Source organism: Alosa pseudoharengus, unplaced genomic scaffold, assembly GCF_046254945.1.
Source record: "Alosa pseudoharengus isolate Yale_2024_CS ecotype anadromous, Long Island Sound unplaced genomic scaffold, YU_APseudo_1.1 YU_APseudo_1.1_scf_10, whole genome shotgun sequence".
Taxonomy (NCBI): Eukaryota; Metazoa; Chordata; class Actinopteri; order Clupeiformes; family Clupeidae; genus Alosa; species Alosa pseudoharengus.
The window spans coordinates 20,437,632-20,465,320 of record NW_027468565.1 but is presented as its reverse complement, the minus strand read 5'-3'; the positions used below and the strand labels follow the sequence as shown (position 1 = coordinate 20,465,320).

The 27,689-nt window shown below is 41.2% G+C and overlaps 2 protein-coding genes and 14 non-coding genes across 17 annotated transcripts in view; 1 reads left to right on the top strand and 15 right to left on the bottom strand.

Annotated features, from left to right (window-relative positions):
* Positions 1-13,721, bottom strand: part of kif20a (kinesin family member 20A) — a 28,738-nt gene extending 15,017 nt beyond the window's left edge. The window contains exons 1-9 of the mRNA XM_076267195.1: positions 13,484-13,721; positions 12,262-12,441; positions 10,282-10,395; positions 9,534-9,653; positions 9,306-9,444; positions 8,833-9,008; positions 8,281-8,383; positions 397-609; positions 50-161 (exon numbers count right to left, since the gene is read on the bottom strand). Coding sequence (XP_076123310.1) covers positions 50-161; positions 397-609; positions 8,281-8,383; positions 8,833-9,008; positions 9,306-9,444; positions 9,534-9,653; positions 10,282-10,395; positions 12,262-12,432 — 1,148 coding nt within the window. The 5' untranslated portion in view covers positions 12,433-12,441; positions 13,484-13,721. The remainder of the gene's footprint in view (positions 1-49; positions 162-396; positions 610-8,280; positions 8,384-8,832; positions 9,009-9,305; positions 9,445-9,533; positions 9,654-10,281; positions 10,396-12,261; positions 12,442-13,483) is intronic.
* Positions 13,722-14,724: 1,003 nt separating this feature from the next.
* LOC143103338 (SH3 domain-containing kinase-binding protein 1) overlaps positions 14,725-27,689 on the top strand; it is a 113,779-nt gene continuing 100,814 nt past the window's right edge. The window contains exons 1-5 of one of the 2 annotated variants that reach the window (XM_076267176.1): positions 14,725-14,857; positions 14,952-15,018; positions 15,489-15,591; positions 17,834-17,928; positions 19,332-19,463. In XM_076267176.1, the coding sequence (XP_076123291.1) occupies positions 15,561-15,591; positions 17,834-17,928; positions 19,332-19,463 (258 nt within the window). In that variant the 5' untranslated portion in view covers positions 14,725-14,857; positions 14,952-15,018; positions 15,489-15,560. Of the gene's footprint in view, positions 14,858-14,951; positions 15,019-15,488; positions 15,592-16,833; positions 17,650-17,833; positions 17,929-19,331; positions 19,464-27,689 lie in introns of those variants that run through there. The other variant, XM_076267184.1, reaches the window with a different exon arrangement.
* Positions 21,925-22,017, bottom strand: trnai-uau (transfer RNA isoleucine (anticodon UAU)). Its single transcript is given in 2 exon segments — positions 21,925-21,960; positions 21,980-22,017. It is a non-coding gene; the product is annotated as a tRNA-Ile (tRNA).
* On the bottom strand, positions 22,135-22,227 carry trnai-uau (transfer RNA isoleucine (anticodon UAU)). Its single transcript is given in 2 exon segments — positions 22,135-22,170; positions 22,190-22,227. It is a non-coding gene; the product is annotated as a tRNA-Ile (tRNA).
* trnai-uau (transfer RNA isoleucine (anticodon UAU)) lies at positions 22,353-22,445 on the bottom strand. The gene is given in 2 exon segments: positions 22,353-22,388; positions 22,408-22,445. It is a non-coding gene; the product is annotated as a tRNA-Ile (tRNA).
* Positions 22,785-22,878, bottom strand: trnai-uau (transfer RNA isoleucine (anticodon UAU)). The gene is made up of 2 exons: positions 22,841-22,878; positions 22,785-22,820 (listed from the first exon to the last, which is right to left on the bottom strand). It is a non-coding gene; the product is annotated as a tRNA-Ile (tRNA).
* On the bottom strand, positions 24,251-24,343 carry trnai-uau (transfer RNA isoleucine (anticodon UAU)). Its single transcript is given in 2 exon segments — positions 24,251-24,286; positions 24,306-24,343. It is a non-coding gene; the product is annotated as a tRNA-Ile (tRNA).
* trnai-uau (transfer RNA isoleucine (anticodon UAU)) lies at positions 24,854-24,946 on the bottom strand. Its single transcript is given in 2 exon segments — positions 24,854-24,889; positions 24,909-24,946. It is a non-coding gene; the product is annotated as a tRNA-Ile (tRNA).
* On the bottom strand, positions 25,267-25,359 carry trnai-uau (transfer RNA isoleucine (anticodon UAU)). The gene is given in 2 exon segments: positions 25,267-25,302; positions 25,322-25,359. It is a non-coding gene; the product is annotated as a tRNA-Ile (tRNA).
* On the bottom strand, positions 25,485-25,577 carry trnai-uau (transfer RNA isoleucine (anticodon UAU)). The gene is given in 2 exon segments: positions 25,485-25,520; positions 25,540-25,577. It is a non-coding gene; the product is annotated as a tRNA-Ile (tRNA).
* On the bottom strand, positions 25,898-25,990 carry trnai-uau (transfer RNA isoleucine (anticodon UAU)). The gene is given in 2 exon segments: positions 25,898-25,933; positions 25,953-25,990. It is a non-coding gene; the product is annotated as a tRNA-Ile (tRNA).
* Positions 26,116-26,208, bottom strand: trnai-uau (transfer RNA isoleucine (anticodon UAU)). Its single transcript is given in 2 exon segments — positions 26,116-26,151; positions 26,171-26,208. It is a non-coding gene; the product is annotated as a tRNA-Ile (tRNA).
* Positions 26,538-26,630, bottom strand: trnai-uau (transfer RNA isoleucine (anticodon UAU)). The gene is given in 2 exon segments: positions 26,538-26,573; positions 26,593-26,630. It is a non-coding gene; the product is annotated as a tRNA-Ile (tRNA).
* Positions 26,951-27,043, bottom strand: trnai-uau (transfer RNA isoleucine (anticodon UAU)). Its single transcript is given in 2 exon segments — positions 26,951-26,986; positions 27,006-27,043. It is a non-coding gene; the product is annotated as a tRNA-Ile (tRNA).
* trnai-uau (transfer RNA isoleucine (anticodon UAU)) lies at positions 27,169-27,261 on the bottom strand. The gene is given in 2 exon segments: positions 27,169-27,204; positions 27,224-27,261. It is a non-coding gene; the product is annotated as a tRNA-Ile (tRNA).
* On the bottom strand, positions 27,591-27,683 carry trnai-uau (transfer RNA isoleucine (anticodon UAU)). The gene is given in 2 exon segments: positions 27,591-27,626; positions 27,646-27,683. It is a non-coding gene; the product is annotated as a tRNA-Ile (tRNA).

Sequence of the window (27,689 nt, the reverse complement as noted above, 5' to 3'; positions counted from 1 at the left end):
TGTGTGTACACACAACAAATGGAGTTCTTATTGAGGGATGTGTGTGTACCTGCGGCTAGAGTTGTGGTTCAGGTGTGTGCTGGCAAAACTCTGGTTCCGTTGTCCAGCCTTCAGAACCTTCCAGGCCTCATCTGCACTTTGCACCTGAATCCAAGTGAGATCTATACGCAGACAGACAGACAGACAGACAGACAGACAGAGAGAGAGAGAGAGAGAGAGAGAGAGAGAGAGAAATTACTTAACGGTGAGAAGCACTTATGAAGTGGTATGTGCTGTGTTGTTACTCTGCTTTCTATGTGGTGCCAGTTTGGTTGGTTTCAGTTTTTGTGCTTCATGTGGGAAGAATCTGTACACTGTGATATGTCTTGAATATTTGTTTATGGTGTGTGTGTTTACCCTTCACGTAGGGGTTGCCATGCTTGTCGTCACTGAGGCGGAGCGTGGCTCTCTTGCGGTGGTACATTGACGGTGGGGTGTCGAGGAGGTCGTAGATGAACTCGTTGTAGATCTCGTAAAAGGAAACCCACACAGAGATCTGCACCCCTTCCTCCAGCTCCTCCCCGCGGCTCAAGCCCAGTCCATCAGCGTCCAGACACACGCTGTCCGAATCTGCCAGCAACACGCACACACACACCAAAACATTACATTAACAACCATGCACAGGATAAAGACATTACACAGAGAACAATACAGTGTTTCCCACATAATTGAATTCTATTTGTGGTGGTAGGTTTGCAGAATTAACTTGAATGCAGCAGTTTTTTACAAATTAGCGCAGTGTGGTTATGATGCTAACCAAATTTAAACACAATTTAGTACAACCTGGAAAATCATTGTGTGGTGGTCAATGTTGATATTGTGGTGGGCCACCACAAATAAGTCAATGTATGGGAAACACTGCAATATTATTACACAGAACAGTACTATTTAAGTATTCCCCTTTTTTCCCTCAAAGATAATTGGTCTGTCCACAGGCAAACAGATCAATTCATTATATATATTTATTATAAGGATACTAGAACGCTCCATTGACTTGAAAGGGATTTCCCAATGTTCTGCGGTCAAATATGCACCATGTAATGACTGCTGAAACATATAATGACCGCTGTCAATGGCAACGGGTTTTGTGCTTCTGATTCACGTCTTTCATATCACTCCGCAAGTAGTCCGGTCACTTCTTGCAATGGATCTTCATTCAAAAGTGAAAGCAGATGGTTGATCAGCAATGTTCTAAAGAATGTTTTATTCAAGTTCAAGTTCTGTGTTGCAAACTAAAGGCCCAGTCACACCAAGAACGATAACGATAACTATAAATAAATATTGTTCTCGTTAATATGAATGACGACGTTCACACATAAACTATAACGATAACGACAAGAACGATAGAAGAATGAAGAACTATATCGTTGGGGATCACTTTCAGAGCGATTTTCAGAATGATAAAAAGCTAATAGCCAATCAGAACCCATTAAATTTTAACCTTCACATTCATTAACACAAGGAGAGACTTTGCTTATCGTTGTTCAGTGTGAACGCTTTTATGTCGTTTCGCTAACGCTTTCGTTATGGTTATAGTTATCGTTCTTGGTGTGAATAGGCCTTATTTGTTTCTCAGCAAAAGCCACGACCAAACGGTAACAAATAAATGTAAAATAGACACATCATGTGGAGTTTATTTTTTCTTTTCGGCAAGTAGCTGTATAATAAGAGGGATAATGTATAGAACGCTGGTCATTATCAAGTCCCTTCAGGTCGAAGCAAGACCCCTCCACTGACCACTACTAACTGGAGAGGCTACCCCTAGAACTACACAGTTCCTAGGGTTTTTCTTTTGTTTTTGCGTTCACACACAGTAGGAACTCTGAGATGACTTAATACACATTAGTAGCCCAATGATTACAATACCATAGAGTAATGAAACAGACAGCATTGCAATTTAGTTACTAACTACTGAGGTGTATTGACAAACTAGTTCATGGTATCAGAAAGCATTTAAAAAAAGAATCAGTATTGTTAATAACATTTCTTCTCATCTGTCCAGAAGGCATTTGTTGCATGACAGTTATCAGTCTGCAGCCTTCTCATGCCGTTTTTATGTTAAGCAAATTTAAACAGAAGCTGAATTATTTTCACAGAGATTTTTAAAAATGGTGCTTCTGCTGTCTTGGCATGCAAATCAGTCATGGTTCCGGCAAAAGACCCTAACCCAAATCAGCCTAATCCTAGACTAAAAGTTTTTTTTTTTTTTCACTGAAGATTTCCATTTAAGCTTTCATTTTGTGTAGGGCTGGGCTTAATCCATGTTTATGGCAAACTAGCCCCAGATTTCCACAAGGTTAAAGGAACCATATGTAAGATTGTGGCCAAAATTGGTACTGCAATCACTTTCAAATTACTGTAGAGAGGTGTATCCCGTCCCCCTCCCCCCTGAATCGAGGTTGCCAACCCCAGGGCTCCAGACTAACTTTTTGCACTGGTTGCACTGGTGCGCCTAACTTTTTTTTCCTTAGGTGCACCAGCACAAAAGTTAGGTGCACCCAAATTTTCAACCACATTGCATTTAACACCGCAGCAGGTTTACTTTTTTCCCTTAATTACTGTCCTAGGTTGTCCTATGACTTATGATTTACAATTCTACAAGAAAAGTAACTTAATGAAGTGTTGGTGCTTTAAGTGCTTCACTGAGCTGAAATGTAAACTTAAAACATATCAAGATTAATTAAATAAAAATAACAGTGAGTAAACTAGAAAAGCATTTCCTGAAGGAAATACAGTGCATGAAAATGCAAAAAATATGATGTAAAATATCATACAGAGTAAAAACAAACTATATTGGTTGCTAGGTAGATGAGGTTTAATATAGTTGGAGTGACTGAACAGTTAAATAGGTGGATAGTTTATATGGTTAAATGATTTGCTTGGAAGATAAGGTTTAATAAAGTTGGAATGATTGAACGGTTAAATAGGTGGACAATACTTAACTTAGTTAACTTAGCTAATGCATTTTTAGTAGTTAGCAATGCTAACATGCTAACTATGTTAACCATGTGACTTAGCTAATCTAGCTAATCATTTTTAGCAGTTTTGCTAACTATGCTAACTAGCATGCTAACATGTTAGCATGCTAACTATGCTAACCATGTGACTTAGCTAACTTAGCTAATCATTTTTAGCAGTTTTATAAAAAATGCTAACTAGCATGCTAACATGTTAGCATGCTAACTATGCTAACCATGTGACTTAGCTAACTTAGCTAATCATTTTTAGCAGTTTTGTAAAAAATGCTAACTAGCATGCTAACATGCTAGCATGCTAACTATGTGACTTAGCTAACTTAGCTAATCATTTTTAGCAGTTTTGTAAAAAACTGCTAACTAGCATGCTAGCATGCTAACTATGCTAACCATGTGACTTAGCTAACTTAGCTAATCATTTTTAGCAGTTTTGTAAAAAATGCTAACTAGCATGCTAACATGCTAGCATGCTAACTATGCTAACCATGTGACTTAGCTAACTTAGCTAATCATTTTTAGCAGTTTTGTAAAAAATGCTAACTAGCATGCTAGCATGCTAACTATGCTAACCATATGACTTAGCTAACTTAGCTAATCATTTTTAGCAGTTTTGTAAAAAATGCTAACTAGCATGCTAACATGCTAGCATGCTAACTATGCTAACCATATGACTTAGCTAACTTAGCTAATCATTTTTAGCAGTTTTGTAAAAAATGCTAACTAGCATGCTAACATGTTAGCATGCTAACTATGCTAACCATGTGACTTAGCTAACTTAGCTAATCATTTTTAGTAGTTTTGTAAAAAATGCTAACTAGCATGCTAACATGTTAGCATGCTAACTATGCTAACCATGTGACTTAGCTAACTTAGGTAATCATTTTTAGCAGTTTTGTAAAAAATGCTAACTAGCATGCTAGCATGCTAACATGCTAACTATGCTAACCATGCTAACTAGCTACAGTGGGTAGGAGTCATAGTTGATGACAAGTAACAGTTACAATGGCTGAACAGTTAAAAAGTTCAGTAGTTTTAAGGGTTAAATTGTTTAACAGTGAAATATTGTAGTGAGGACTTTTATTTTGAAACAGTTTTTGGCAGAGGAAGCAGTTGAACAGGATGTGTAGTCTTAATAGGGCCAGTTTGTATGCTTAAAGCCTGAAACTGGCAGTTGATCCAGGTGGCCCGAACACCTGCCATAGGATTCTAATTGCTTAACGGCTGTATTGTGATGTCATAATCATAATGTTAAGTCAATGGGGAAATTTTGATTAGTTTTTAATTAATAGTTTAAAAAGTATAAAAGTTACAAAGATGAAAAATACATAGCACCCATGTCATAAGTAAGACCTACGCAACGCAGTTTGAATGAAGTTTCTACGTTAAACGGTTGAAGCTGTATTAAGCGCGTTAGAAGAAGAAGAAGAATAAGAATAAGAAGAAGCCTAGGAAGAACAGTACAGTGCATTTTCATGCACTGTAATTAACAGTGCACGTCTTTTAAGGGCTTCAAATCTCATGGCTCAATGTCTTACATACTATCCTTCATGATCTTTAGACCTTGGCTAAACCAGCTCGCCATGCTAGCATCTTCCATAGAATAGAGTTAATTTCGTCAGACGAGACGAGAGGAAATATGTTCGTCAACAACCTTTTTTTTCATGACTAAGACGAGACGATGACGAGACGCCATTAATGTCCTGAGACACTGACTAAGACTATCTTAAGATACATTATTGTTGACTAAAAAAGACGAGACTAACATGTTTTGCATGAAATAAAAACTAAGATAAAATCTCTCTTCATTTTCGTCTACAAAATGAGAAGGCAGAATATCTAGCTGTTACGTTTTCAAAATATTCCGAATGCGTTTATGCTCAACAGATTTCCTGTACATGGAACAAGAACACCGGAGATTTCTGCCAGAGTTAGCAAGCTAACTACCTAAGCTTTATGCCACAATGCTACATACCCAGAAGTTGAAGCTTCTCTCATACAAATTAACATCCCCCAGAATGTCCATACGAAAATGTTCAGCATGTAATGTTAGCTATAATGTTAGCTCAAACTTTTTCAGACAAAGGACTACTTAACTACTTAGCTAACAAAAAATGAATACAAAATTAGACCTACTTCAACAGTATATTAGTCTACACAATAGGCCTACTCACTGAACCACCTTGCTTATTGTCTTTGCACTTTGCTTATTGTGTCAGAGGATTCATACTGTATGATTTAAACTGGCATACATAGACAGTGTTGCAGAACTGTTTGGATTTACATACAAGTTGGTTCAATATTGCAAACAACTCATCTATATTATATTTTACCACGTCTGCTCGCAGACCACGTGGGATAGCTTTCGGACCACCAGTAGTCCCCGGACTACACATTGAGAAACACTGGTCTACGAATATCATGACAGTGGTCCAGTCAAGTCCATGGTCAAATCCCAGCCGAGCTATAACTGTAGCTTGACTTACCTGTGCATGTAAACGTACTGACTGACAAAAAATCAGAATGAGTAATTATAACAGACGAGTAGCCCTGTGGACACACAATATTGTTGGAAAATTGAGATGTGTAAAACACTATTTGACTCAAATGGTAATCAGAAATAATTTGTTATAAAAAAAGAAGACTAAAATGTTTTGACTAAAACTGACTAAGACTAAGATACCTTTAGTTTTCTTTTGACTAAAACTAGACTAAAATGATGAGACTTTTAGTCGACTAAAACTTGACTAACAAAAATGATATTTGTATGACTAAATATGACAAAGACTAAAATGGACATTTTGTCACAAGACTAAGACTAAGACTAAATTAAAAATAGGTGACAAAATTAACACTACCATAGAAATGTATTTGAGCACAATTTAAAGAGATGTTCCAAGTAGCCTGGAGGATTTTTATGTGATTTTTCAATGATGATTGCAATAATCATTTGACAGCCCCACAATGCAATTTACTTTTTAATTTTAGTATTTTTAAATTTTCAATAAGAACATCACTATGGTTAATGCAGTAACGAAATGGTAGGCCTATTATTATAGGCTATTGCAATGACTTGCCATGCTCGATCTAAATGTGTCCATTCAATTCACCGTACACAATGACCACAGTTATACATGCAGGGAATATTCGGGCTTTAAATGTAGCAGAGATATTCGGTTTGCGCCAAATACCGGATTGAATTGATTGATGCCATCAGAATGAGTTTACACAACTCTCGCGCAAAACGAGTATTGCTGTTGAAAACCGGGTTACTCCCTGCATGTAACTGCGGTCAATGACGCACTCCTTTTCGGCGATATCTGTATCTCTGTCGTTCGGGAAGGCCTTGTATGCATTGTTCGCAATTTTAAGACGTCTTTTAATCTGCAATGACTCCTATAAATTTGGTGCAAATGGCATTCCTGTACGTCGGGTTTACGTTCAAACTATTTTTCTGATGAATAATTATTTCGGACTGAACTTGGTGAAGGTAAGTTTCACTAGGTCTATTGTAGGCAACAATAAACTTGATCATCATCTCGGGCTCGTCTAATCGGTTTGCTGCTGCCAGCCGCCGAAAGGCAGTGGGGAGAGGGGACATTTATCTCGGCCTATGTGACCACACTGTAATGCACATCTACAACTACATCCACACTGTTTATCTGACGGGTCACTGACCTCTCTCTCTCTCTGCAGCACGTACGTATTTTCAAATTTACACACAGGCACTGGGCCACGGCCAATCAGAGGGGAGGTCCCGCCCTTCACTATCTGTGATTTGTTTAAACCACGATATTGGCCAAATATGTGTCTGTTATTGAACCAAAGGTAGAGTTTCAATGCGGACACGTTTTCCTCTCTAATAGCTGATCGCACCGGTGCGACCTCCGATTTTTTTTAGTCGCACTTTTGAAAAATTAGGTCGCATATGCGACCAAATTGGTCGCACTCTGGAGCCCTGCAACCCGGATGCCAAACCACTACTGACTTTGTGATTAGTGGATAGGTGGAGGGTGGCGCATCAGGCCAAAACCCAACACAACATGACATGACAAAACACAACATCAGTTGAGGGCTGCGACTTCACTTTTTAAATGACAATATCCTGGCCGGACTACTGTTGTCAGTGATATAAGTATTTGAAATGAACATGATTCCTTAATGTCTAGTGACATATCAGGGCCATTTTATGATTAATTGAAATACATTTCTTACATATGGTTCCTTTAAATATTTCAATGTAATCAAATCCTGTATCAGGGAATCCACATTTAGACGAACTCAACCAGCTCAAACCCCCCCCCCCCATTTAGACAAACTCAGGCCTAGTCCACACATACCAAACCAATCTTTTTTTCCTCCATCTTCCCTGGAACCGTAACAAGAATATTTGCGTCCAAACGGATCCATCTCAACACGACACTTCATATCCCAGGCCTATAGATGCCACTGTTTGTTACAGAAATTGACCAAAGCTTGCGCGCTGTAGGCTATACAAACAGACAGAGTAGGCTACTACGACAAAAATGGCTAGTGCAAGGAAACCAAAATTGTTTGTGTGGACTTATAGTGAACTGTCAACTGTAAAACTAATAAACTTCATTTTTACGGTTTGTGAAGGGTGCAGTCCTGTCCTTTATTTGGCTAACGCAGGTACAAATAATCTCCTTTACTTTCTTTGGTTGTAGGACAGTCCGCGATTCACATTAGTTTTGGCTATCACCGCAAGTGGATAGGCTACTAAACGCTAGGCCTACCCAAGTTCTAGGCTATTCCGTCGCCACATTTATAATATTGCTATAATACCTTCGTTAGTAACAGTCGATACGTTTGCCTGCATCAAATTGCGCATTCGCATTTAGTGCGCATCTACCATAGACTTAACATGAGTTCTAAGCATCTTTGTATGCTCATATCTGACTTCACTAGACTATGAATGCATTTATTTATGTTGTAAGACATGTAAAATAAATGAATGACACCGGCACTACGCACAAATTAATTTAAACTTACACCGCACTTCCCTAATAACTCCTGACTATTTCTCTCGCTGTCCAAACGAACTCACAAGGGCTACGGTTTCAGATTTTTCCACCCTGGGACCAGGTTTCAAAAAAGTGCGGTTTCGGGCAGTGCGTTTACAGGATTCGTTTGGACGATCGGCCAAGACGAAGCAAAACCGGTGCGTTTAACCCAAAAAGCGTCTCCGTGTGGACGGGGCCTCAACCAGCTCTTGTCTGAATGCCCTCCCCCCCAAATGCTTTCTTACCCTCCAGCTGGGTGGCGATATGGCTGGTGGTGGAGAGGCCTCCAATGCCACTGTCGTAGCTCATGCTGGCGTCTTTACGCAGACGAGATGTCGAGCAGTCATCCTGTCACACAAACACACACGTTAAACACGAGGGCAGGCGAACTCAGACTGACTTCAAACTCACACACATCCTGAATTTAAATCCAAACTTTTTAAAAACTACTGGCTACTACATCTTTGGATCCTTTGCCACCATAAATTACATCTGACAGGACTGTAATCTGCTATCTGCTAAAACATTGGGGTAACTGATAGGAATGACCATTAAAGAACCATTAAAGCGGGGCTACACCATGTGCAACTGAATCATCATACCTCCCTCTAGTCAATGGAACCAGACTGGCTACACCAGGCTCACATTCAAAAAATCTTCTAAAACAATTGTTACGCTCCGTGAACAGATCGCTTCAGATGTGCTCCCGGTGTTGCCCGGCTGTTACAGCATAAATAGTTTGGTGTGGTTTAATCTCGTGTGACCCCAGCCCTCCGACACTCCCCCTCTTCCCTCACCTCATTCAGAAGCGCGGCTTTGCGGATGCTCTCCACTTTGACCTCATTGGTGTCCAGTCTGCGCACCTCCTGGCACAAGACAGGTTTCAGGTCCATGGCCGGATAGAGCCGACCCGACAGCTTCAGGAACACCGACACCAATGCCCGCGGCAACAGGCCAGCCTCTGAGCCCAAACCTGCACATGGAAGGTGACACGTAAATCATATGTAAACCACACAACAGTGCAATAATATACAGCATGCAGTGAAAAAAGTATCATGGTGGGGCAGTACTCTCAAAAGCTTGGGAAAAGTCAGACATATCTGCTTGCTGATAGTCGTTTATATTAAAGATATTTTATTAACTGGCTGGAACAATATCTCACTGAGGTAACTGATGGTTTGTTCTACTTTCCTATGACATTTCTTTGTCCGTCTCTCTCCTAATGGGATATTCTTTGATCGGATATGTAGTTTTAGGGACAGCCACTGACCTTGTATGGTGTATGTTTTGCCCGAGTTAGTGACTCCGTAGGTGTACAGAAGCCGGTTCTCGCCCTGCAGCACGTCCCGGACCATCTCTCTCATGGTGCGGTTGTAGAACTCTTGCTGACCCGTCTCTGATCCACAGATCTGCAGAGCAGCACAGGCACATTCATGGTCACTCACCAGCCAACCAGATTGATTGTATCTGTGTCTATGTGTGTGTAATAGCATGATACCTGAGTGAAGCTGAACTTGTGCATGCTCTGCGTGACTCCCCTCTCAGCATTTCTCATGTTGTGGGAGTCTTTGGGCGCTTTCAGCAATAGAGTCTCGTCCCCCTGCATGCTCACACACCCCTGAACCAGTGGCCAGCCGGAAAAAAACCCCGCAGAACACAGAATCAGCATTGCCCTGCTGACCCTCTTAGGAGATATCATGAACATACCACCACCATTCATATACACGGCATCGGTAGCAGTTAATGTTGTGGCAGCTGTCTTAAAGTTAGCTAGGTACTTTATTGTCACTGTAGGGAAACTGTTTTTTCAGTGAGAAACATTGTTAGCATCTGTCCACAGGTGTCATTGACAGTCTTACGGAAACAAGAGGTATTCTAGGATTCAGAAAAATTGTCCCCAGTGCCTGGCATGAATATGGACTTAAGTGCATACAGTATATCCAAACAATTCCTTTGAGAAAATACCCAAGCTGCTTGTGCATGCACACCAAAGTGTGGTGCTGCATATGAACAGAGGGAACTCGCACATGCTCTTATGTATTCTAGTTCATGTTTTGGCTTCCAACGCCTTCTTCAGGAGAGCACCTAAATAAGGTTTCTGGTGCTGAAACGAAAATTACACACATTTAAATACATTTACTTTGGAGCACAGAGAGTGTGCGAGCGAGTCCCTTCTGTACATAAAATAAAACTCCATGCCCTGCCATTCAGCAGCAGCACACAGGCGCTGCCCTCTGGTGTCTCACCTGCTCCTCTCCTCGGTCCTTTTCTGCCTGGGTGAGGGGTCTGATGCGCAGGAACACCTTCAGCTTCTCCGAGGCCTCGTCTGCACTCCCCTTCCGCTCCACCGCAGCCTTACCCTGCGCAGCACAAATGGTAATTGGTAAATGGACTGCATTTATATAGTGCTTTTTTTCAGCTCCTGAAAGCACCCAAAGCGCTTTACATTATCATGCCTCACATCCACCCATTCACACACCAATGGCGGAGGCAGCCATGCAAGGCCCCAACCTGCTCATCGGGAGCACTGGGGTTAAGTGTCTTGCTCAAGGACACTTCAACAGGGTCGGGAGAACCTGGGCTTGAACGACTCCTTTACCTCCTGAGCCACTGCCGAGCACAACAAAACGCAACACAGAAAGGAGGGGACAGTAAATGGGTAAATTAGGAAAATGGGTAAATTAGGTCTGACCGACCTATACATCAGTTTATCAATGAACCGGCTGTGCCGCGGAGCAAGCAGTGTTGCACGTTTCTGTAGTGCTACTTTTGTAAAAAGGTGAATTGTGATAAGGGGGGGGGGACAAAAGAACAATGAAGAGTGTTTAATCGTTGCCCCTTGTCCCTGAGAGCAGGCAGAGCAGAGGGCATTATAATCTGGTCTATCTGCTCACATAACATTAAAAATTCTGGTCGAACGTACTTCCGATTTGTATGTGCTGATTATGGGTCCTCTTGCTTTATCTTTAAATGCTAGTTATAAAACCGTCAATTGGTATATGCTGCAGACATGTATGTTCTAAAGTGATGTTAATACACGTGGAATTGATGACGAAATGATGAAATCTGAAAAGACACACAGACTCAAACACACACAGAGTCTTTTTTAACAGTCCAAAAGCCAGAACTAGGACATAATAGGGCCCTTGTTTTGTCTGTGCGAATGCAACACCACATGAATGAAAGTACATAAACAACGATGTGTGAAAAAAAAGAGTAAGCAAACAGTTTGGCTAAAGCAGCATGGCCTCCAGGAGAAAGTTCAGAGTGATGTATTGTGTGACAGTGGCCTTCATTGTGAAGGCATGACTGCAAGCTATGTAACAAACTGGTAATGTCTCAAAATAAACAGACCAATAAATAAAAGGATAGCCTAGGGTGACTGAGCAAGAGAGAATTCATTAAAGGCAGTCATTTACCTACTAAAAGAAAAATATATATATATTTAAAGGGACACCAGGCAAGCCTGATGCTTTTTCTCTACGAAACTCCCCCTCACTCGGTCTGAAGCTCTTTTCCTTTTCTTTGCGTCTTCTGTCAAGGGTTTTCGCTGCTTCTTCGCCGGCTCTGCCATTATACACACATTTGCAACAATCTCTAGCGTTTCGTTAGCCTGCCTGCTTCGGTCGGCGGGTAGGATACACTGAACTTGCAAGCGGGATATTCTTCCTACAGGCAGTAGGGGCAGGCGAGAGAGTCTTCATTCGCCCTGTAACGAGTCATTTAACCATATACCGACTTACAAAGATGAGTAATTAACATGAAAACGTTGCCTGGTGTCCCTTTAACACCCACCTACAGCCATAAGGCCTCATCTCATTTACATTTATTAATTTGGCAGACCCTTTTATCCAAAGTGACTCCAATAGAATAACATTTAAACTACACTGCAGGAGACCTTAGCTTTGAATTGCCACTGAATCTGTCAATACTACAGTAGTAACAGGACAGGAGTGCCTACATTGTAGGTACTAAAAAAAGTGTGGTAGGAGAAGGTGGTAGAAGGAGGTAGAGGAGGGAAGAGAAGGAGGAGGGGAGGGAGGAGAGGCCAGAGCATGGTAACCACACATCAGGTGTGTGTCATTTTGTTCCAGTAAACAAACATATTCAGTTGTTATACCATCTCACAGCTTAGACAACAGGTACAAATACCTCCCTCTCCCTTATCTTGTATGGTCACACTGAGTAGATATGAGATGTAGGGCAGTGGTACCAGTTAAACTTACCTGTCTTGCGGGCGTGCAGGGTTCTATGGTGGGAGCAATGAGGGAAATTTCGGGTAGCGGAGGCTGAGGACGTAGCAGACTTCCGAGGTCTGCTGCAGTGGACTCGAGCACCGCTCCACATTCGTCCTCGTCTGACAGCAATCCGCATGGGGACAAGAGCGTTGACGTCATATTCGCTACCTGGAGGAAGCATAGTATACAGTATCAATAGTCAAGTATCAACTATTAAGGTGCGTATGGGACACACCTTGTATAGTACAAGATGCTGCTTTGGAGTAACAGAGTTGAACAGGCTCGGGCAGAGCCAAATCACAAGTGTAGGGGTCAATCAACAAACGTGTCATTATTAAGTAGTAGACAGAAGGACCACACCCAATTACATTAAATGTCAACACGACTAACTGTGAAACCTGTTAGCCAAGTAATTTTCCAATTATCTAAAGTTTGAGTTTCTTGCAGTTTGACAAGAAGAAACTAAAAGCAAAAACGTGTAACGTAAAGTAATGCTTATCGGATGACCTACGGTCAGATTTGCAGACCATGTCAATGCTCCTCATCCAAGTTAACCTGTCACTGAGGTATGACAGAAAATGGCCATGCGAGGCGCATGGGGTCAATATTGTTGCCGTTCGGTTATCAAAATTCCACTCTATAAATGGGGTTTGCTTGTGACTGACGTATCGCTACCTCCCTTCGTCTGCTATCTCCCGTCTCTATCAGGAAGATCACTATTTAGCACTAGCTTCAACTCCACTATGTGCAAAATCCATCTCTGCAAATTGAGTGCAGCCTTAACATAATGTTAACTTTGTCGTTAACGTTATAAATGACTGGCAAAGACAACAGGCAAACAATCGGTAAAGAGAAATAGTACTAATTATATAAGGTATAAAGTTAATCTAATCTAATTTAATTTGGTCTTGAATCACTCGGTAGTAACTGCTAATTCTAGTATTACCACGATACTTTGCATGTCACGTTTGGTTTCCTTGTGTAATGCTGGCTATCGAGAACATTGTGCTAGCCATCACTGCGTAACTTAGCAGTTAACGTTAACCTTAACCATATCGAAGTGCTCACAAGACCTAACGTTAGGAAAATATATCGACAATATCTCCATTCATGAAATAGATAAATAAATCAACCATCGATTGTCGCTTCAGAGTTATTTACGGAAATATTACTAACGCTAGGTTAGCTAGCCAGAAAATGTGTTCCTTACCTTTTTGTAACAGCTCAACACAACACAAAACGAGTTATCGGTAACTTAGTGCGTCCAATCTTCACTTCAGGAGCCAAAGTTAGCCTAGTTAAAAACAACTACTAGCGTATAATTATCCAATGTAGTTATTTTCTCATTTAAGTTACGTTTTTACTTCAAGACTAAATTACACTTGCTGAATCTAATGAAAGCCTAAACTATCTGAAAAACAAAAAGCTCCACTGTGCGCACCTTCCTACCCGAGGCGACCGCTGTTTGAATGAACCAATTCAAACATCGCGCTGCATGTCAGCGACCAATCCCTGTGCACGGTTATCACTCAACCTGGCCAATGCAAGCGCTGCAGGGCATAAGGGGTGAGCGCTCATTGGCTAGGTGGCGCCGAAGCACGGAAGTTTTGAATGTGGTTCCGAGTTTCCGACAGGAGCCAAGGTCGACTGCTGTGTTTTTGAGCAAAGATTCTAGAACAGAGCTCTGTTCTAGAATCTTTGGTTTTGAGCCATCTAACCAGACACACATCACGCGTCGACATTTTTTGTAAATTAACTCACACGCTATGCCGTTAAAAGGTGTTTCCGGGACCCTCGCCATCGCGACAACTCTCTTGTTTTTGAGACATGCAGACACATTTACATTGGATTTGTGTCAGATGCTAAACCTTTTCTTGTTGCATTTCCTTATTATGCTATTAATTCACCATACACGCACTTTTATACAGTGTGGGCTAGCCTATGTGGTATGTTTGTTGCCTATTACATGGCTACCCTTTCTGTTTTCAAATGAAAAAATACACATCTTTAGCCAAGATTATGGAGACTGGCCTAGATCAGTTGTTGTGTAGACCAGGCTGTTCTGTTTGCCTACTGAATTGTTTCTGTTGCAAAAGTATCCTTTGACAGTCTTACAAACCAAAGGCTGTTCAATGTAATGTGAGGCAGTGGAATGTTATTAGAATAAGGATGGTGACTGAAACCAACCCTACAGCAACCTTTGCTGTTTGAGTCGTCTCATTGCGGGTGCTATTATCACCTCGTATTATCACATACAGCATTCTGCTCAAGCTATTGAAGACAGGTGCCCTTCTCATGTTTGATTGGTTGCAGGAGTGGTCCCTTAAAAGGAAATGCCAGTATGGGAGGGGGGTACTGAGAGAAATGTCACTGGCACTTGGCTTCAGACAGACAACGACACAGAGAGGGACAGTCGTCATGTGTCTATAGAAACGGAAGTTACATGAATTTCCCAGACAGGGGGGTTTGCTGACTTTGTAAGTGTTAGGCCTAGTCAATGTGGGCAACAGGATACATCAAACAGAACTACATGGGAGTTTACATATTCATCATGAGTGCCTCAATGTCAGAGAATCAGTAACAGGTAAGGTACCACACAAAAACTATCCCTTTGTTTTCTCAAAAAAAAAATGTGCAATGAAGTGAATTCCATGCAGACCATCAACCCTCTCTCTCAGCCAGGTTGTCTCTTCACATGGTGTCAAAAGACACAGAATTCACTGGATGGGCTGCACTCTTGGACTAGTGAGTGCGACACACAATGAATCATTGCTGCTAAACTTAGACATGACAATGCATTTGCCCTGGCACTGGCAGTGCACAGGAGTCAGGCTGGCTGGTGTAGGGTTGCCGCCAATAGTTATGTTACTACATGGTGTGGAATGTTTGTACAATGAAATTGTGTGAACGAGGCTATTCCACAGCAAGGCAAAGCTGATGTCTTTATACTGTATCGACTGGGTTAACTACCAGAGTGGACATACAATCTTTTGTTCCTCACATACAGTATGAGTTTCTTGTCATTCATGTGCCACTAATATCCCTTTCATATGCTTCGACTAGGGTTCAACCCAGGTTGATTTTGTCTGAAAGGGTTAACTTTGTGATCCACAACTCGAGACAATGAGAATGAGAAATATTCCTGAAAATGTGAAATGTTTAATGTGGCTTTATCTTCTATTCTCTCTATTTCTATTGTTCCTCTCCTGTGACAGCAGAGTTCACACTGTTTCTAGGACACTTTATTTCTCTTCCATTCAGTATCACCCCTTTGCTTCCTTCTTGCAATGGGCAACTACAGTTCGGCTCTTACTGCTGGTAAGTTGGTATCTCCTTTACTTTGACTAGTAGTCAAATTATTTGGTTGGACACTATTGGCTTATTTTGGGCTTTAGGGAAATGCCTGGGATGTGAGGTGTACACTGGAGAGTCAATCAGATCTATTGTTTTTTCACAAGCATGCTAATTAGGGGAAATGCAAAAATACATGGTGAGTTTTTATGACAGCATTAGATTCTAGAAAGATTGGATATACTTGGCTACTACGTTTGTTTACTGCTTAGTTTTTGAGCCAGAGGGGTTGGTCGGTACCATCTGGGGAATAAGTCTCATAGTGATTTTTGGCAAAGTATACCACCCTAGAGTTAGACAATAAGTGATAGCATTGCATTGGTAGTAGATTGTTGTGTGTTATCACCCTATTTATGTCTGTTACATGCTTATGCAGGGATATATTACAGGTAGGCTAAAAATCTTAACTAATAGGTATCCCCACAAAACTTCCATAGCTGATTATTTACATTATGTCAATAATATTTTGTATTAGAAGTTTTCTGAAATATGATGTATAAATATGTAAATGAGACATGATCTAATGAAATATGCAATCATTTGCATATATTTCAAGTACAATCTTAACATTGGATAAAGTCTTGTTCAAAATTCTTCTTTTTGTTTTTTCGTTTTGGTGACATTAGAGTGAAATATTATTCCTGAATAAGATAAACGTTATTCCTTTTTGAGAATGTCTTCATACATTTGCTGAAAACGCATGTTATACAGTATGTCTCCAGAACATTTATTTACTTTCCATACTATAGGTTACAAATCATATATGAACAACCTCCTCTATAAAATCCTCTAGCATATAGGAGTATAACTGGAAACTTTAGTGTTTGTAAGTACAAGTGAAGCGAAGTGGAGATTTCTGTTTAAGAGTTATGAAAATGGCGATAATAGATGTTTTTTTAATGGATGTTGGCAGTATTTTGATCTATACAAAATACCCAAATTCAAAACACCCCCTGTAATAACATTTCACTCGTTTAGCCTATTTACCTGTAAGATATCCCTCCATAGACATACAATGGACATAAACAGGCTGATAAAACACAAAAAGCTACCCCAAATGCAATATCACATATTTTGAAATTCTAGGGTGGTATAACTTGTCAAAATCACTATGAGACTTATTCACCTTGAATGGTACCGATTGACCAAAATTAGGGGGTCTGGCTCAATTGTGGGAGGTGAAGACTTTACAGAATCAAAATACTCAAAACTGCACAGCACAAAGGATAAATAACAACCTTATTGAAATCTGAAATGCTGGGAAACAATATAGTTATTATCAAGCCAAGTGGAAATAAAAAGTAACACCTGTAGTCCTACACATACACCTGTATTCCTACACATTATGACATCACTTGAGATAACACAGTCTTTTGACTTAATGTGTTGTATGGATTTCAGAGGTGCTGGGTATCAGCTTTTGATTTAGGGTCTATTAATCGATTAGTTGTCAACTATTGAATAAATCACCACGTATTTTGGAAACAGTTTGTGTTTAATTTTTTATGAAAAACATGTAAAGAAATTTCGATTGCAGCTTCTTAAATTTGAATATTTTCAAATTCACTTACTCCTTTATTATAGTAAACTAAATATGTGACGTGTGGACAAAACAAGGGATTTGAGTAATGTTGGGCTTTTGGAAACACTGATACTTTCATATTTTCTGACATTGTATTGATCAAACAACTAATTGACTTAATCGACTATGAAAATAATCTTTGGTTGCAGCCCTAGTATAGTCAGTGCTTTGGTGTCACATAAAGGGCTTTTAATAGAAGGAGCTTGGTCGCTTCTCCTGCACAGACTGAATTCATATGTTTGGTATTCAAATATCTGGCTCTTCTTTTGCATACTGGTGTACTCTAGGTCCAGCGCATTCAACGTCCAGTCAGTAAATGAGCACCATACTGCAGGGGAAACACGACACATTAGAGGGGTGGTTTTATGTTGTGTGGAGTCTTCTGGATAGTTGGATTGTATAAAAGACATAACTTTATAACTGGATTTGAGCCAATGCCATGGGTTTGTATACGAGTTGTTTGCTTTGCTTGGGAAGTGCTTTATCAATCTCTGCATTTATGTAGGACAAAACTGTGAATAACAGTCAACAGTCGGTATCAGTGTGCTCTTTCAACTATCATGAGTGCTGGAAGTAGTTGCTTCTTACGTCTCTGAGTAAGTGCACATCATATCGTTTGTGATTTAGATATTGAAGACTTTAAAGCCATCATATCCTCTGGAAGCCCATCCGCCAGGAGACGGGGCACCATTCGCAGGTCCCAATCAGAGATCCTCCTATCAGTAAGTGAACAAGACTAATGGGGTTTAATGGACAGTCACTATACTGAAGCATCTCTAGATTATGCTAATGACAGTACACAGATAAGGCAGTTATGATGGCAACAGGACATCAAGGGGCACATTTGGGAAACAGGACAATCAACCAAGCATATAAACCCTTTCAAGGCATTTCTGGTGGCTCAGAAAACAACACTGGGGTAATGGCAACTCGGGAATAAACAAAAATGGAAAATACCTGTGTTGACTGTAACCGAAAACGCTCCAGGAACAGATTGAAAGGATCTATAGTTGTGTTTCTGGCTTTTGTAGTTTTCTCGGATATCTACTTTAACCCCACCAGCTGTGCTGTAGTATTTCCAGTTTACTCAAATGTCATTTCCTGGTCATAATGTTGTTATGATGGCAGGCAGGCAGCCATGGTGCAGGGCATATAAGAGCAGCCGTACCATGTGACGGAGTGTCTGGTTGAGGAAATGGCAGGTGCGAATGATCTGACTTTAAAGAGAGAGCAGGTGATGACACACACACTGCCGAAGGGGAATTGGGGGTTGGGGTCATGACATGATTCCAGTGTTGTTTACAGATGACAGAGTGAAGATTAGGCAGTGCCATTTCCATACTCAGCCTGTCCTTGGGTTATATTTAACTCCCTGTTTCTCTCTCTGTTGATACCCTCCAAATGAAGTGTTATGGTATGTTGTAATGTGCATCATTGCTCAGTGCTTTTAATCTGAAAACATTTTAGGGTCCATATTTTCAAAACGTGTACAACAACATTATTATTTTATGAATGGGCAAGTTGCCAATACTTATTTTTATTGTCAAGCTGATTGTTATTTTGCAAGCAAGATTTGAACTGTAAGGAGACTTTTCTGCCCCATAGTTCACATAGTTCACGCATAATTGGTCAACAGTGGTTATTGCTAGCTGCTAGACTAGGCACAACAGTAGTTATCTCTCTTTCTTCAGTGCATGCACAGGCAAAATGATCACGTTTTCATACAGTGACGCCTAGTTCATTTCTTTCTGACTGCAACACTTAGAAAGCTATTTATATTTGTCAGAACATTTATTTTTGTGGTAGCTGTCATCAATGCAACGACATCTGGCTGAAGTAGAGTATCACTAGCAGCAGCCTCAAACAGCTGTTTTCCCTCCTCAGTACTTATCTTCACATCTAAATGCACCAATACTACCAATACATGTCAACACTATTGGTAATACATTTTATATGGCTTTCTTCGCAGTGTAACACATAGTGTAATAATCTGTCGGTAACCTATTATCATGCAATCACAATGTATCAGTTATTTTTGTTACTCAGTATAGTTTGATGCCATGATTAAAACATGCTCAGTATAAAGTGTGGCCTTATACTTATTCATCTGGTCTCTTTACCACAGTCCTCCCAGTCCCCAATCTCTGACTCGTTCCCGCCTGTAATGCCCTGTGATGAGTCACAGACACCTGAGCCAGAGGAGACTAATGGACCCGACCTGCTGGCCCTCAAGTTCCTCAATGTGGTGGACGCCCCAGTAAGTCACCTCTTCAGCCTCTGCCTGGTGTCCCCCTTCTCTCGATGTACTTATTGGTTTTGCCAGGCTTCCCCCCAGACCCCACATGCAAAGCAAACCTGCACCAGGGGAGCTTACCATCATAGAGCAGCTCAGAGTTTTCCATTAGCAAACTGTTTACATGTTTCTTAACACAGTATTAAAACAGTATCAGTATAAAAAGACAACAGCAAGAGTTACATGTAAATAACTTATACAAGCATATTGGCATGTTTTTGACATTACAGAGAGAACAACCCATCTCTCTTCCCTAACTCTTCTTTTCAAAGAAGACGTACCCTACCTTTTCTGACATTGACAATTCACTCTTTTTCTCGTATTCTTTTTTTTGGATGACAAAGACTGTGAGAGCTGCTTGACTTTTTTGAGATCTAAAACTAGGGTCTATACCAACCTGTCACCGAGGCTATCAGATTGACTTTGTAATTCATTTAAAAAAATATTACAGCCTCAGATTCATGTTCAGTAGAGCAGCTGTTGAGAGTTACTAGCGATACCATTAGCACTATGAGAAGCCATAAGACCTAAGCAGATCATTGGCACGGCAGCTTCTGCCTCACTGGTGTTTTGGAGAGACAGGGAGAGGTGGCTGTGGTGTTGGGCAGATCTTAGCTGTGAAATTGTGTCCTAGTGGCTGAGGATTTGATAGACATTAGACATTGGCAAGGAAGTTTCTGCAAGTTAATAATAGATATCGATCTGTTTATTATAATTGTGTTTATCAAATGTAATGGAGCTACAGACACAGTTCAGAAATTCAGTGGAATAAAAAGAAAATCAGTGTGCAGTCAAATATTGGGATAATGACTTCATATGAACTTGCTGGATGGTGCATTCTCAGAAGTAAGCTGCATAGCTCTCCTATCAGATTAACAGTAGTGTCAAATTTGAGGATGAAACTCACAATACTACTAAATCCACTTGGCAATGATTTAAAGCAGGTGCAACAAGTGGTGTCAAATGTACACAGACTTACATGTTCTAAGTGAAGCTTCAACTCACAACCTTAGCATTGCTCTACTCAAACTGTCTTATAAGTATTGAGCAATGACAGGTTGTGCCACTGGAGCCCCTCACAATGTGTAGAAATAAAGACAGACCGGACATGCCATACAGCCCTTTTTTATACAGGTGTCTCATTTCAATGAAGATGAGCTCAATATGACAGAAGCCATGTGACGATGTGCCGCCTCACATCATTAATTACAATGATGTATGTAATTAATTATGTATGTCAATTTCATGAATTATTATTTGTGCATGTTCAATGTGTTGGGCGCGTTCCTTTGCGCGCGAGGAATGTTGCTTAATATTTAATCATGTGTTTTTGGGGTGTGCTATGGTAATTTTTGATATCATGATGTTTGCTATAGATGTCCGCCAGGTAGGGGCGGTGTGCCTGTTTTGGGTGTTTAGACTTCGCCGGTGTCTGCGGAAGTAATTAGTTAATTGGCCATTTAAACGCCGTTTTTTCTCAATGCAGGGGGTCGAAGTTTCATGACGCGTGGTAAGGGGCTGGTGTGAGTCCTGCTGTCAGGTCTGCTTTATATAGTGGCATGTAGCCTAGCCATAAGAGACCTTAAAATATTTGTGACTGTTAAATGTTTTGTTTGTCTACTTCACGTCGGGTGTGACCGAGTGTCGAATAGGAAGTGGACTGTATTTTTCATTTGAAGATGATGAGCTGAATATGACAGGAGGTAAAGTAATTTCTTAAAGAGTAGATGCTCCAGGTGAGGATCGAACTCACAACTTCAGCACTGCTCTGCAGGAACTGTCTTATAAGTACCGTGCGCTAACCGATTGCGCCACTGGAGCCATAGCGAGTGTGTAGTAATACAGACAGAACAAAGGAGTCATTCAGCAATATTTTCTAGAAATTCTCGTAATACAAACAGAACAAAGGAATCATTCAGCACTATTTTCTACAAATTCTGGTTTCATTGAAGATGAGCTGAATATGTCAGGAGCCAAAGTAATTTCTTAAAGAGTAGATGGTCAAGGTGAGGCTCGAGCTCCCAACCTCGGCATTGCTCTGCAGGAACTGTCTTATAAGTACCGCGCGCTAACCGAATGCGCCACTGGAGCCATAGGGAGCGTGTAGTAATACAGACAGAACAGAGGAATCATTCAGCACTATTTTCTACAAAATCCTGGTTTTGTTGAAGATGAGCTGAATATGTCAGGAGCCAAAGTAATTTCTTAAAGAGTAGATGCTCCAGGTGAGGCTCGAACTCACAAATCGGCATTGCTCTGCAGGAACTGTCTTATAAGTACCGCGCGCTAACCGATTACGCCACTGGAAGTGTGTAGTAATACAGACAGAACAGAGGAGTCATTCAGCACTATTTTCTACAAATTCTGGTTTCATCGAAGATGAGCTGAATATGTCAGGAGCCAAAGTAATTTCATAAAGAGTAGATGCTCCAGGTGAGGCACGAACTCACAACCTCGGCATTGCTCAGCAGGAACTGTCTTATAAGTACCATGCGCTAACCGATTGCGCCACTGGAGCCATAGGGAGCATGTAGTAATACAGACAGAACAGAGGAATCTGTCAGGAGCTGAATATGTCAGGAGCCTGTCAGGAGCTGAATATGTCAGGAGCCAAAGTAATTTCTTAAAGAGTAGATGCTCCAGGTGATGCTCGAACTCACAACCTCGGCATTGCTCTGCAGGAGCTGTCTTATAAGTACCGCGCGCTAACCGATTGCACCACTGGAGCCATAGGGAGCGTGTAGTAATACAGACAGAACAGAGGAATCATTCAGCACTATTTTCTACAAATTCTGGTTTCATCGAAGATGAGCTGAATATGTCAGGAGCCAAAGTAATTTCTTAAAGAGTAGATGCTCCAGGTGAGGCTCGAACTCACAACCTCGGCATTGCTCAGCAGGAACTGTCTTATAAGTACCGCGCGCTAACCGATTGCGCCACTGGAGCCATAAAGAGTGTGTAGTAATACAGAGAGAACAGAGGAATCATTCAGCACTATTTTCTACAAATTCTGGTTTCATCGAAGATGAGCTGAATATGTCAGGAGCCAAAGTAATTTCTTAAAGAGTAGATGCTCCAGGTGAGGCTCGATCTCACAACCTCGGCATTGCTCAGCAGGAACTGTCTTATAAGTACCGCGCACGATTGCGCCACTGGAGCCATGGGAAGTGTGTAGTAATACAGACAGAACAGAGGAGTCATTCAGCACTATTTTCTAAAAATTCTGGTTTCATTTAAGATGCGCTGAATATGTCAGGAGCCAAAGTAATTTCTTAAAAGAGTAGACGCTCCAGGTGAGGCTCGAACTGACAACCTCAGCATTGCTCAGCAGGAACTCGTCTTATAAGTACCGCGCGCTAACCGATTGCGCCACTGGAGCCATAAAGAACGTGTAGTAATACAGAAGAACAGAGGAGTCATTCAGCACTATTTTCTAGAAATTCTCGTTTCAACGGAGATGAGCTGAATATGACAGGAGTCAAAGTAATTTCTTAAAAAGTAGATGCTCGAACTCACAACCTCGGCATTGCTCTGCAGGAACTGTCTTATAAGTACCGCGCGCTAACCGATTGCGCCACTGGAAGTGTGTAGTAATACAGACAGAACAGAGGAGTCATTCAGCCAGGGGCGTAGCACCAAATTCTGGGCCCTATGCACAAGTGGTGGCCATGGTCCCCCCCCCAACCAACCAACCAACCACCGGCTGTAAGCATGAAGCATGAGGTTCACATCTAACTAGGCCTACTATCTAATCACACATTGAATTAATCTAACAACTCTTATATGTACTGTATAACAGAAAATAATCTTATTACCCAAGACTTCACTGAATTTCTTATGTTTAAAGAATGTTTAAAAGCTAGAACATGAAATGAATGAAAACACTTTTGGCTGAGAGAACAGCTATCTATACAAATTGAACACTTTTGGCTGAGAACAGCTATCTATAGCTGAGTGTGATGCGTTTCACAAGTTAGCTTTGCTACTAATTTGACAGCCTTTCCTCATGAACCTATATAACATTGAGCCTACTAAGTTAAGCTATTAGCTCATAATAATTTTCGGATTAGTAGGCTATTGAAATGTTGTGGTAGGCTATAAACCAGGCATCATGTTATTTCTAATTTTGTGTTAATGCTGTTTTAGCACTGATAATCACGGATTCGCGGTGGTATTGAAGTGTTTTGTAACCTTCAGGAGTTCATTTCATTTGTAGACTATTGCTTTCACATTGGGCTCACCTTTCTTGGGAAAGAAGGCTGTTAACACTTGTTTTGCCTCATTTCTTTTTTTCTCCCTTTCTTGCCTCTCTTTTCTTTTCTGGGAACCGGATTTAGCTTTCTTAGACACCGTGACCGTCTGCATTGCCGCTTCGGCAGAATGAAGGCTAGGCCTACTTCAAAAATGCACCTAGCAGGGGAAGGCCGACTGAACCATTTCGTGCAAGGGAGAGGGTGCCTGCCCTCAAACAATGTTGGCTTGGACACAATTTAATACATCAATCAACTGATGCATTTACCCGAAATATTTGCATCTATATTAGTTAATAACATTTATTAAGATCTTTAAATTAAGGAAATTATTTATTATTAAGGAAAATAAAATTCAACTCCTTAGGGGCCCGGGTAATTTATTCCCACTTGTCCCCCCACTACGACGCCCTTGCATTCAGCACTATTTTCTACAAATTCTGGTTTCATTGAAGATGAGCTGAATATGTCAGGAGCCAAAGTAATTTCTTAAAGAGTAGATGCTCCAGGTGAGGCTTGAACTCACAACCTCGGCATTGCTCAGCAGGAACTGTCTTATAAGTACCGCGCGCTAACCGATTGCGCCACTGGAGCCATAGGGATTGTGTAGTAATACAGACAGAACAGAGGAATCATTCAGCACTATTTTCTACAAATTCTGGTTTTATTGAAGATGAGCTGAATATGTCAGGAGCCAAAGTAATTTCTTAAAAAGTAGATGCTCGAACTCACAACCTCGGCATTGCTCTGCAGGAACTGTCTTATAAGTATCGCGCGCTAACCGATTGCGCCACTGGAAGTGTGTAGTAATACAGACAGAACAGAGGAATCATTCAGCACTATTTTCTCGTTTCAACGAAGATGAGCTGAATATGACAGGAGTCAAAGTAATTTCTTAAAAAGTAGATGCTCGAAATCACAACCTCGGCATTGCTCTGCAGGAACTGTCTTATAAGTACCGCGCGCTAACTGTTTGCGCCACTGGAAGTGTGTAGTAATACAGACAGAACAGAGGAGTCATTCAGCACTATTTTCTACAAATTCTGGTTTCATTGAAGATGAGCTGAATATGTCAGGAGCCAAAGTAATTTCTTAAAGAGTAGATGCTCCAGGTGAGGCTCGAACTCACAACCTCGGCATTGCTCAGCAGGAACTGTCTTATAAGTACCGCGCGCTAACCGATTGCGCCACTGGAGCCATAAAGAGCGTGTAGTAATACAGAGAGAACAGAGGAGTCATTCAGCACTATTTTCTAGAAATTCTCGTTTCAAAGAACATGAGCTGAATATGACAGGTCAAAGTAATTTCTTAAAAAGTAGATGCTCGAACTCACAAGCTCGGCATTGCTCTGCAGGAACTGTCTTATAAGTACCGCGCGCTAACCGATTGCGCCACTGGAAGTGTGTAGTAATACAGACAGAACAGAGGAGTCATTCAGCACTATTTTCTACAAATTCTGGTTTCATTGAAGATGCGCTGAATATGTCAGGAGCCAAAGTAATTTCTTAAAGAGTAGATGCTCCAGGTGAGGCTCGAACTCACAACCTCGGCATTGCTCAGCAGGAACTGTCTTATAAGTACCGCGCGCTAACCGATTGCGCCACTGGAGCCATAGGGATTGTGTAGTAATACAGACAGAACAGAGGAATCATTCAGCACTATTTTCTACAAATTCTGGTTTCATTGAAGATGAGCTGAATATGTCAGGAGCCAAAGTAATTTCTTAAAGAGTATATGCTCCAGGTGAGGCTCGAACTCACAACCTCGGCATTGCTCAGCAGGAACTGTCTTATAAGTACCGCGCGCTAACCGATTGCGCCACTGGAGCCATAAAGAGCGTGTAATAATACAGAGAGAACAGAGGAGTCATTCAGCACTATTTTCTAGAAATTCTCGTTTCAAAGAAGATGAGCTGAATATGACAGGTCAAAGTAATTTCTTAAAAAGTAGATGCTCGAACTCACAAGCTCGGCATTGCTCTGCAGGAACTGTCTTATAAGTACCGCGCGCTAACCGATTGCGCCACTGGAAGTGTGTAGTAATACAGACAGAACAGAGGAGTCATTCAGCACTATTTTCTACAAATTCTGGTTTCATTGAAGATGCGCTGAATATGTCAGGAGCCAAAGTAATTTCTTAAAGAGTAGATGCTCCAGGTGAGGCTCGAACTCACAACCTCGGCATTGCTCAGCAGGAACTGTCTTATAAGTACCGCGCGCTAACCGATTGCGCCACTGGAGCCATAGGGATTGTGTAGTAATACAGACAGAACAGAGGAATCATTCAGCACTATTTTCTACAAATTCTGGTTTCATTGAAGATGAGCTGAATATGTCAGGAGCCAAAGTAATTTCTTAAAGAGTAGATGCTCCAGGTGAGGCTCGAACTCACAACCTCGGCATTGCTCAGCAGGAACTGTCTTATAAGTACCGCGCGCTAACCGATTGCGCCACTGGAGCCATGAAGAGCGTGTAATAATACAGAGAGAACAGAGGAGTCATTCAGCACTATTTTCTAGAAATTCTCATTTCAAAGAAGATTAGCTGAATATGACAGGTCAAAGTAATTTCTTAAAAAGTAGATGCTCGAACTCACAAGCTCGGCATTGCTCTGCAGGAACTGTCTTATAAGTACCGCGCGCTAACCGATTGCGCCACTGGAGCCATAGGGATTGTGTAGTAATACAGACAGAACAGAGGAATCATTCAGCACTATTTTCTACAAATTCTGGTTTCATTGAAGATGAGCTGAATATGTCAGGAGCCAAAGTAATTTCTTAAAGAGTAGATGCTCCAGGTGAGGCTCGAACTCACAACCTCGGCATTGCTCAGCAGGAACTGTCTTATAAGTACCGCGCGCTAACCGATTGCGCCACTGGAGCCATAAAGAGCGTGTAGTAATACAGAGAGAACAGAGGAGTCATTCAGCACTATTTTCTAGAAATTCTCGTTTCAAAGAAGATGAGCTGAATATGACAGGTCAAAGTAATTTCTTAAAAAGTAGATGCTCGAACTCACAAGCTCGGCATTGCTCTGCAGGAACTGTCTTATAAGTACCGCGCGCTAACCGATTGCGCCACTGGAAGTGTGTAGTAATACAGACAGAACAGAGGAGTCATTCAGCACTATTTTCTACAAATTCTGGTTTCATTGAAGATGCGCTGAATATGTCAGGAGCCAAAGTAATTTCTTAAAGAGTAGATGCTCCAGGTGAGGCTCGAACTCACAACCTCGGCATTGCTCAGCAGGAACTGTCTTATAAGTACCGCGCGCTAACCGATTGCGCCACTGGAGCCATAGGGATTGTGTAGTAATACAGACAGAACAGAGGAATCATTCAGCACTATTTTCTACAAATTCTGGTTTCATTGAAGATGAGCTGAATATGTCAGGAGCCAAAGTAATTTCTTAAAGAGTAGATGCTCCAGGTGAGGCTCGAACTCACAACCTCGGCATTGCTCAGCAGGAACTGTCTTATAAGTACCGCGCGCTAACCGATTGCGCCACTGGAGCCATGAAGAGCGTGTAATAATACAGAGAGAACAGAGGAGTCATTCAGCACTATTTTCTAGAAATTCTCATTTCAAAGAAGATTAGCTGAATATGACAGGTCAAAGTAATTTCTTAAAAAGTAGATGCTCGAACTCACAAGCTCGGCATTGCTCTGCAGGAACTGTCTTATAAGTACCGCGCGCTAACCGATTGCGCCACTGGAGCCATAGGGATTGTGTAGTAATACAGACAGAACAGAGGAATCATTCAGCACTATTTTCTACAAATTCTGGTTTCATTGAAGATGAGCTGAATATGTCAGGAGCCAAAGTAATTTCTTAAAGAGTAGATGCTCCAGGTGAGGCTCGAACTCACAACCTCGGCATTGCTCAGCAGGAACTGTCTTATAAGTACCGCGCGCTAACCGATTGCGCCACTGGAGCCATAAA